This window comes from Mesitornis unicolor, unplaced genomic scaffold (assembly GCF_000695765.1).
Source record: "Mesitornis unicolor isolate BGI_N332 unplaced genomic scaffold, ASM69576v1 scaffold42376, whole genome shotgun sequence".
Classification (NCBI taxonomy): domain Eukaryota; kingdom Metazoa; phylum Chordata; class Aves; order Mesitornithiformes; family Mesitornithidae; genus Mesitornis; species Mesitornis unicolor.
The window spans coordinates 1-9,973 of NW_010191075.1; the positions used below are offsets into that span (position 1 = coordinate 1).

At 39.6% G+C, this 9,973-nt stretch overlaps 1 protein-coding gene across 5 annotated transcripts in view; it reads right to left on the reverse strand.

The window, feature by feature from the left end:
* Positions 1–6,867: 6,867 nt before the first annotated feature.
* STAU1 (staufen double-stranded RNA binding protein 1) overlaps positions 6,868–9,973 on the reverse strand; it is a 24,839-nt gene continuing 21,733 nt past the window's right edge. For 3 of the 5 annotated variants that reach the window (XM_010186620.1, XM_010186619.1, XM_010186621.1), the window contains exons 13-14: positions 8,523–8,608; positions 6,868–7,863 (exon numbers count right to left, since the gene is read on the reverse strand). In XM_010186620.1, coding sequence (XP_010184922.1) covers positions 7,776–7,863; positions 8,523–8,608 — 174 coding nt within the window. In that variant the 3' untranslated portion in view covers positions 6,868–7,775. Of the gene's footprint in view, positions 7,864–8,375; positions 8,424–8,522; positions 8,609–9,973 lie in introns of all 5 variants that reach the window. The other 2 variants (XM_010186617.1, XM_010186618.1) reach the window with 1 other exon arrangement.

The following is a 9,973-nucleotide window of genomic DNA, read 5'->3' on the forward strand; positions in this document are numbered from 1 at the left end:
CGCGCTCGACGGTGACCCCGCCGCTGCAAGCCTCCCGCCCGCCGCCGGTACCGCGGGGCGGCCTTAGGTCCCGGTGAGGGTGTCGGTACACGCGGCGTGTCACGCTGCAAGGGAGGTCTGGAGAGCGAAACCGGGCAAAACTAGTTTATGGTCGCAAACTGGAACACAGGAGGTTCAACTTTAACATAAGGAAAAACTTACCGTGGTACCGTGAGGGTACCAGAGCACTGGAACAAGCCGCCCAAAGAGGTGGTAGAATATCCTTCTCTGGAGATACTAAAAACCTGCCTGGATATGTTCCTGTGTGATTTCCTCTAGGTGATCCTGCTCTAGGAGCGGGTTGGACCGGATGATCTTCAGAGGTCCCTTCCAACCCCGAAAAGTCTGTGATTCAGTGCAAGTGCTTGTTTGCGCCCCGGACTTGGGGCATCAGCACTGCTAATGTGCTCTGGGGGGATGGGCGAGTATGGCTTTGTAAATTTAATTGTATCTGTGTTTTCTTCTTAAAGAAAAAAGCGCGCTCAGATATGTTTAGTAACTTGTCCAAAAGCATGTGCAAATGTGGAGGCAACGTCCAGACTTAATCCAGAGCAGGAGCTCCGAAAAGGTTAGTCCAAGGACCGCCTGCTTACACCACTGTGTTTCTCCCAGCTCAGGCTCCCTGCTGATGTGTGACCAGGTTTCAGCTCAGGTTTGTGTCGCTGGGGGGATGTGCCCTGCAGTTTGGGGAACACATTACAGTACCAGTTATTTTGCTTTTAGGTGGCTGTAGACTGGCAAATTGTGTTGTGTTAGATAGCTTGCCGCTGAGTAATGTGAGGAAAGGACTAGAGAGCAAAAGGTGTGTCTTGAATGAGAATAGCCTGGCTTGTAACCTGAGCACTGCTGCGTGGGGTGATTTTATAGCTATAAATTCACCTTGGAAATGGGGTGTGAATCAAGTCATCTGTATCTAGTGGAGATCTGCCACATGACATCCTTGAATACACACTGAAGGTATTGTCAGTGTCCCACACACTTGCATAGTGTGTGTGCCGCTATTCATGCTCAGAAAGGTCAGCCAAGCATTTAATCCCTCACCAGTGTAGCAGGGGCTGCTAACGTATGATTTAGAAATGTTCTGCAGCCATGACCCCCCCTCCCGGCACCTTCTGGGGAAGGTAGGAACCTTTTGTCACTGGAATAAGACCAACTAAAGAGATGGTTTTGAAACTGAGTCAATGTTTATCAGGTAAGGGGCCATTCAGGAGAAGGCACAAAGTTATATGCTAGGTTTGCATCAGCAGGGCAGTTTTCTGGGCTAAACACAGGAACTGAACAACCCTGAGTTCTGCAGTAAGCAGCTCTGGTCTAGACTAGCTCAGAATCACATAACTGCTTTGGATTTTTCAGTTTGTACATTACACACTGATTATGCCAAGGCACCACACAGGTGACTGTTCAGTCACTCTGAGTTGTTTGAAGTGTTAGCATTGTGTCATGTGTCACATCAGTGATTCAGCAAACCAGTTGTACCTTTGGTAGCAAGCTTCTATGAACTAAAATGGAATTCAGAGACAAGGGGACCAGATCAAGCGGATTGCAGGGTAAATATGTCCTGTGGGACCCGTGGAAGGGGGAGTTTAAGGATGGTGCTTGAAATGTGATGAGAACGAAAAAGGCACATGGTCAATTTGTCTGCTAGTTGGCAAACATATAGCCAAGGCTCTGCAAATCTGCCTGGAGAAGCCACGTATTTTAGACACTGATATGTTTTATTTGCCTCCCTGTCTAGTAGTATCTACAGACAGACATACTGCTAGTACCATATATAGGCCTTACAGTATATTTGACATAACACTGTAGTTCAGCTTCCATTAGAATGCTTTTTCCAAATGAAATGTGTTTGTAGGTAACTAATTCTTGAAAGCAGCTTATAAAACAGGATTTATGGAATAAATCTCAATCCCATTAATCCAGGTTCCAGAACACCAAAAGATGAAAAGACAATCAAAGGAAGGACATTTTAAGAGGATTACAGGGAAAACTAATCTTCTTACACTGCAAACCTATGTCACATGTACAACACGAAAGGAACTGTAAATGTGATTTGCGTTGTCTGACTTGACAAGGAAGGAAAAATGGGAAAGTCCGGGGTGTTAAACAGCTGCAGTAGAGTTGAGCATTGAATTTATTTTATTTCAGTGGGCTTTATTCTCTTCGGCAGAACAATGTTGAAAATCTCTTTAGCTAGATGAGTTTTTCACTCAGTCAGGACTCATTTGTAGCAAGACTGACGACCTGAGGAAGTTCTTCAAGAGGCAGCAAAAATCAGGACAGACACAAGTTCCAATTCGCTGTTTTTCACTTGCAGAGGGACAGGCGTTGCTGGCCAGAGCAGCCAGCTTTGCTTCACAGCCAGTTTGCAGCACTTTTGCCCGCAGGACACACATCTCCAGGAGAGGTATTCACTTTTCTTGCACAGGGCAGTTACTCACTGCAGCCACAGGCAACAGCGTGCTGGGCTGGGCCTCTCTAGCGTTGGGTCCCCGAGTTTGCTCTTGTATGAGTCACACAGGAGCAGTTACTCTGCCTAACCTTACAATAGAGGCCAAAGTGAAGGTAAAAGGTTAAAAGGCAGTCACATGCATATTTTTTTTTAACAGTACCAGAGTTTCTGAAGAATGCTTTTGTATTCTGTGCCAGCCTTCAGAGGGACACGTTCTCAGCTTCTTCCAGATGCCGACACTGAGTGCTAGCACAGAATCGGTCTTTAGTGCCCAAGGAAGGGGAAACTTCATGAAAGAAGAAATGCTTCTGAGTTGCTAAATGAGACCTTGTTAATCTCGTGGGCTGATTAAATATTTCACATGCCAACATCCGACTGCTACGTTGTTATGTTCAGGTTGGTTTGTTTCTTAGTGGTACACAAAATAATCTGTTTTGTTTGAGAATAAATTACACTTTTGAATAAGTATTATTCACCATCTGTATACTTTTATTTATTTCTAATCCAGAGATTAAATGAATGCCTTGAGATTTAATTTGCTTTAACAGCTTAATTTTTTCCCCGGCCTCCTTCCATGGGATGTTCAGGTTCTTGCTCAGTAGTTCCTGGGTATTAAATAAGTGTATGCATCCAATCGGCAGATAAAGGGAAGCAACACAGCATGTCACAGCCACAGAGATAAAGTTATTTTCAGATTTGTAACCACTTGTGGAACAGCATTTCTTTGTCTGAGCTTAAACAGTTGTTGTCTAAATAAAATCACGTAAATATAGATGCCCTTAAGGAAGATACTACATTGATTCACACTTACTCTGTTGGTTTCTTTCTGCAGACTTTCAAAATAAAAGCAGCAAATATAATTGCATGGTATCTTCACAGACCAAGAGCAGTGAAGCGGTACACACACGTCCTAGCCCTTCCTGCAAACAGGCACTTTTGGAACCTTCACATGTCTTTATACATAGGACAGAATAAAACTATTTTTAACTTTGATCAGTGGGCTAGAACAGAATTTTGGTTTGATCCTTAGGTAACATAATAATTGCAGTGGGACTCCAAGTACAGCTGCATTTAACTTTGATATACAGCACTAAAATTTGGCCAGAGAATGAATAACTACCCAGCTGACTCCAGATTCACCGAGTCCTTTCAGATAGTATCAATCCTAAGGAAGTATCAGCTGTCTATATCCTAAAACAAAACAACAACAGAAAGTTATGGGAATGTATTTTAATATTATGGAACATAATATTAAACAGGTATCACAATGAATTCAGGCTCCTTCTCATTCTGTAGGGACATTTTAGCTATCCTACAGGTCAGCATTCCCAAGAATAAATTTTGCCCAAATCCTTAAGATCTCCATCCTGAAACCTAGAATTATGGATCATGAAAAGTCATGTTTCTTCCTTTGGGGAGTCAGTACTTCCTACTAACAAAACAGTCTGCTTTTAAAAAGTTCCCCTTCATGTGGCACAGTTTGTTGTCTCAAGGATAGCAAACTGACCTGTTGAAAAAAGCAGATAATGCTTCAAAATCCTGGGATGAACATAGACTCCTTCTTGTACTCAAACTTCAGAATGCAACTTGTTATTTAAAATAAGAGACTTGAACAGCAGTCTTTAAGATTGGAAACAGCACTGGAAAAGGCTTCATCTGTGGGGTTTCATACGCAGAACATCTACAAAGTACTCTTCATGGGCCATTAAAACGAGACATTTGACTGCACCTCTTCAAAGAGCAGTGGCACAGTATTGTTCTTTAGACAAGAGCCACTATTCAGTGCAGCTGTATACTTGTAAGAGTAAGAAAAGGCTTGAAGGAAAGCCATGGAAAAAGCTGCTAGAATTAGACTAGTTAAGTTAGTCTGGGTTAAGACTTTGAAATCTGAGAAAGCAGTAATGAATGCTTGCTTTCCAATACCAGAAAACAACTTGAAAGCTGGAGTCTGTCCAAGTCCAGACATGCGAGAGAGTACAGGCAGACAGGACAGTTTCTTTGGTGAAGGAAAATGCATTGACTACACTGTCTGGCCCCTGCTGATCTTATTTAAGGCCAAACTACTGGAAAATGAACACATTTCCAGAATCTGGTTTCCAGGCTCCTCAGCTACTTCTTTTAGCCTGTATGCTCCACATTTGGAAGCAGGGCAGGCAGGCATTAAAAAAGGTCCAAATGAACAAGACTGAAACGCACTGAAATTCAGTGCCCGTTCTGCCACATCACATCTCCCATCCCTCAGGGACCTGCCTCCTCAGGAATTGCCCACAGTTGCAAGTTACTAAATCAGGAGCAGAAGCCCCTCAGGATGAGACCTCCTTCCTCTGCGCTTTGAAGCAGTGGCTTAAGGACAACCCTACTTGCAGAACACTGGCTGCATGATTTAAGAGGCTGGCATAATAATGTGGTACATTCTGGAAAGAATCAAGACTGCCATCTCAGTTGCTGTTAGCACAATAGTTACGAGACTGGTAGACTAAATACTTTGTTTTCCTTGTTCCCATTTGAAAATGATTAAAGGGAAGTTATCTGTAGCTGAACCAAGTATCGAGTGCAAAATTTCACAATTTACTAAACGTACAGCAGATTCTGGAACACTCAGATCACTAGTGCCATATTGCCAAATACTTTCAGAGAAACTTAGGAAAAATGCATTAATTTACTAAAATGTTTATGGCAATTTAAGCAGAGTCAAATAAGATAATGGGTAGAAACCAATTAAGATCTGAATATAAGAAAGTAATTTTGGAACATACTCTGTACTTAAATTGTCTAGAATGGGATCATTACTGAAATGTGTGGTATGAAAGCCCAAGCTGATACTCATATTTGGAAGCTCCAGCTCATTCACTTGCGGTCCAAAGGTTCAAAAAAGTAAAAAGTTCAAAGAAAGAATCCAAAAAGGTGAAGTGTCTTGCAGAGAGCGCTTTGCTAGTACTCAGAAATAAATGTTTTATACCAGTACTAGCCTGCTAGTCTACTGCCGTCAGAGAGCTTCACCTTCACCTCAGTTTTCTCCTATTTGTACTCTCTGTAGGATGTTTCAGTATCTGTTGAACAAAAGTGTCATATAGAGCCTTCAGGTGATTCCATATAATACGTAATCATTCTTCCTAGGCTGTGCTGCATCAAGCACAGAGGAGACAACAGAAAAAGCAAGCAAAAGAAAAAACACACTTTTATCTAGAGCTCCCTTTGGCTTACCTAGAATCCACCAAGTGACCTCAGGTCTTCCATCATGAGGCCGTTATTACAAGGTCTTTGACAGAAGAACTTTCTCTTACATAGCGCCTCCAAGATGATAGGTGTGTTTAAGAGTATTGAAACAGAGGTATCTATGGCAAAGTGCCTTAATCAGATTCATATGAAACAGCATTATCAACAAATGAATGCTGCAGAATAGTCAGAAAAACAGGCTCTAGTCCCATCCAAAGAGAAAACTCTTCAGCAGCAGCAGATAAAAGCAGGGAGACCTTTTACACCACTTTTAATGTGGTATCTGTTTTCCAGTATAAATTGCTTGGTAAGAGTTTCTGAGTTGTAAGAATTTGCAATACAAAGCCTCAGCCTAGCAAGTTTCTTTTAATTTTTAAATGTACAGCATTTTAGTTCTACAAATGTAAAAAAAAAACCCAAAACAAAACAAAAAAAAACTTTACAATGTTTTTTGCACTTAAAATGATCAAGACCAACTTGATTCAATAAAATCTGGTATGCAGTTAGTGTGGCCCAATTGCTTCTGATAATGCAAATAAAATGGCCAAGACGTTTAGCTCTGAGACACAGCACATGCAGTAACTGCTTTCTGTGAGGAGAGTTACTACACGCACTGCAAACAGGTGTTTAGGAAGTGCTGCTACAGATTACCAGTTAAGTACACACTGAACGTAGTTCACATCCAAACGATACACTGTCATGGGTCAGTTGGCGGTGCCAGTTTTTGTTGCTAGAGGGAAGTTTTGTTTTGAATGTACTACCCCCCCAAAATTCCTAAGTGCAAGGCAAGGTTATGACTGACATTACAAGCAAACAAGGAAACTTAAAAGTAGAGACTTAAACTTGGAAATCATACCAACCTGTTTTGCCAGGTTTCTTGTCATAATCATAACTTTAGTTTAAGCTCCCATTAATACAGTTGCACTAACACACTGTGGCACAAATAACAAAATGTACCCACATTACTTTTGAATTTCCTTGACCTTGCCAGGTTTTCACATCCTCCACATAACTAAATAGTAGTTATTTATATGTAATTGATAACCATTGTACAGTTACTCCATAGCTTTACAATACTGCCCGTACTATATCACAAGCATTACAAATCCTATAAAAAAGCAGCCCCTGTAGTGGCATACAAGAATAAATTAACAAAAAAAACCTTAGTATTACCATTTATTGGTGACAAACACTACGTTTTACTTACATTCCATGGGGAGAAAAAATTCCAGCGTAAACAATGAACTGAAGCAGTACTTAACTTGCAAGGCTATCGTGCTTTACCTGGACCATATGCAAAAACTTTATTGCGCACAGTTCAGTGCGCAATAACACAACATCAAAAGCAACACAGTTTATATATAAACATAGGTAATTTTTTTCAGCCCTACATGGAGATGTAATTAAACAGTATAAAGCACTCAAGGAAAATCAATCTGCAGTTTTATATGCACTACACTGAGATCATATCCTGTAATGTAGTGAGCTATGTGCCATCTATACACACAATCCTTGAAACACAGATCAGAGATCATTTAAAGTCATGTTGCATTCGAGTTCCCCTACCCCCCCGCTCAAGAAAACTAGAAATTAACCAAAAATTATCAAACAAAGTTTAAAATTCCTAAAGTGTTTTAATTAATTCAACCGTTGGATAATTAAGCTAAGTTTGCGAAAATACTGGACTTTTAAAAATGGTGGGCACACAGTTTGTTTCCAGTGAAACTTCGCTATTTCAATAAAAACAAAATAACCACATACATGGATATGATCTTCCCAAGTTAGTTCACAGATAACATGTCAGTCTCAGAAGACAAAGTTTCTAAACTGTGCTATTGTTCTAGATACAATTAAGAAACTTTTAAATGAAAAATTTATAGTGTCTTTTCAATCAAAACAACATAATGAAACTAAAAATTTATCACTGTTTGAAGAAAAAGCAATGGTTATGATTTAGACACTACAGTAGGTTGTAAAGACTGTAGCACTCTAAAACAGTTAGGTTACATTAATAGGAAGCATTTGATTTTCTCTGGTGCTTTCAGGTTTGGGTCCAGTCAAAAGCCTTTTTTTAGGCAGTGCTGTCCAGTGTTTGTCCCAAAGTGTTTGAGTTAGCCGGTTTGAGAAGAGGGTCACTTTCCATTTCTTGTTTCACACATCTGCAAATGAGAAAACACCTGTTACTTAGGATATAAAACACTATTTCCACAAATACGATGCATTTAAATCTGATACAAAGAATTTGAGGTGCATATAACAATTTGTTTCCATGTAACTGGCTTCCATTTTTAATTAATCAGCACTTTGTTAATTCCACCATTTTGAAAGCTTACTATCTAAATGAGAGGCTAAACGGCTAATTTTTGTTTTTTGCTGCTGCTGAAAGGGAGTAACTTGTAAACCCTCCGTGTTTCTGTTGAAAGCAAGCTGTGAAACCTATACGTTATTTACAGTTTACATACAGAGTATTTCTACAATGAGAGGAGCAGCTGAAACACTTGAACACTCTGAAAAGTCACACTGTTTACAAATATATGTAAACAAATAGTTTAAGCAGAGGGATCACAGTCAGAATCGCTCTGTATCACAACCGTTACATTTTATCTGCTCGCTCCTGCTTAGTGATTTGCATTTGACACATAAAAATAACAAGCTTGATCATAAAACCTACCCTCTCATCCTTCTGAAGGAGGTAACAGCCCTGGGCATTTTAACTTTTCTGGCAAAGAAAAAAACCCTCACATTTGATTTGTTTATAGCACATCACAGGGTTAGGGGTTTCCATTAATGCAAGGGAAAGCCAATGGGTCACACTCACACAGACATTGGTCCATTTCCTGTTCTTGGCATCTCTGTGGTTTGTTGGTCCAACTCAGACAGCAACTTTAAAATATTCAATGCAGCCTAAAGAAAAGAGACAGCATTCACAATTCAACCTGACTTCATTTCATTAATTTGGCAAAAGCAGGGCTGGGACTCCCTTCTATTTTGGTAATATATTTTTTTAAGACACATAATTATGGTGGAAAAAATGCGATGGTGTAGAATTTCATCCGGCTACATTAAACAACAGAATGGGGCTGTGGCTGGGGGATTCCCACCGCATTTGTTTTAGCGATAGGGGAAATTAATTCAGCAGTACTATTAATATCAAGGAAAAAGACACTAAATTAGTACAAAGCTCAAAACTGTACAAAGCTTAAGATAAAGGACATTAAAATACACAGAACCAAAAAGTCCTTTGCAGAAAAATAACACAAGTTACACAAGAATCAAAAATACAACAGAGATAGGGCACGTGTCCTGTTTAAAAGTCAATGTGACATGGCTAATGCACAAGTAAGTCACCTCCTTTGAGAAATGAAACTTTTTTTCACCTCTATTTGGATCAATTTCAGGTGCACCTTTTCAGAACATCCCTGATCAGTTATGGCACATACATTAGTGAAAGCCGAATATCTGAACAGAGAAAGGTTCTCACATCAACCCCACCACAGCATTCAAGCTCTGACCTGGCTGTCCTTTTCCACTCTACCTCCTGCACCGACTTGTGTGCTTAGGCTTACAGGACCTCTTTACAGCAGGATGTAGAGACGGGTATGAAAATGTCAAAATTAAGTGACAAAAATAAAATAAATCTCTATCAAATTATAGCCATTAGAAAATTACTGCAAACATTTTTAGTATAAAAATCAGTAAAATCAGGTTTTTGTAAGTGTATTTACATATTGCAAACTATTATCATAGAATTGGTCTGCAGTCAGTATTCAAGTCACCACTGGATACCAAAGAACTAAACACTTTTCAAATTATAGTAGACGATGTACATATTGTTAGCAATATGTAATGTCCTTTATAGACAAAGTTCCTTTCAGTTTATACAGTCTAGAAGACTCATTCTTTGACAAATATTTCAGCTGCTGTTAATAAAAGATCTTATTTATAAAGGGAGCTTAGCAAATGTAGAGTGTCTCCTGCTGTCTAATGGTGAATTGCATTTCTTCCATTTCACATTGCAACAGGTCTGGTAATGCAAACCACATGCTCTTATGTTTGAAAAGTTCCTTTTCATACATTTTCTTTATTATGTGCTCATGCAAATAATATGTGGTTTTTTGTAGACCAAAATTGTGAGCAAATATTAAGCATTTTAAAGGTTATTTAGATTAGATGCTATTATTAATCAATTATTTCAGCAACCTGTGGAATATTAGACAAAAATTAGCCATGGAATTGTACAGCATTTAATTCGTAGGTATCCAGCAGGAA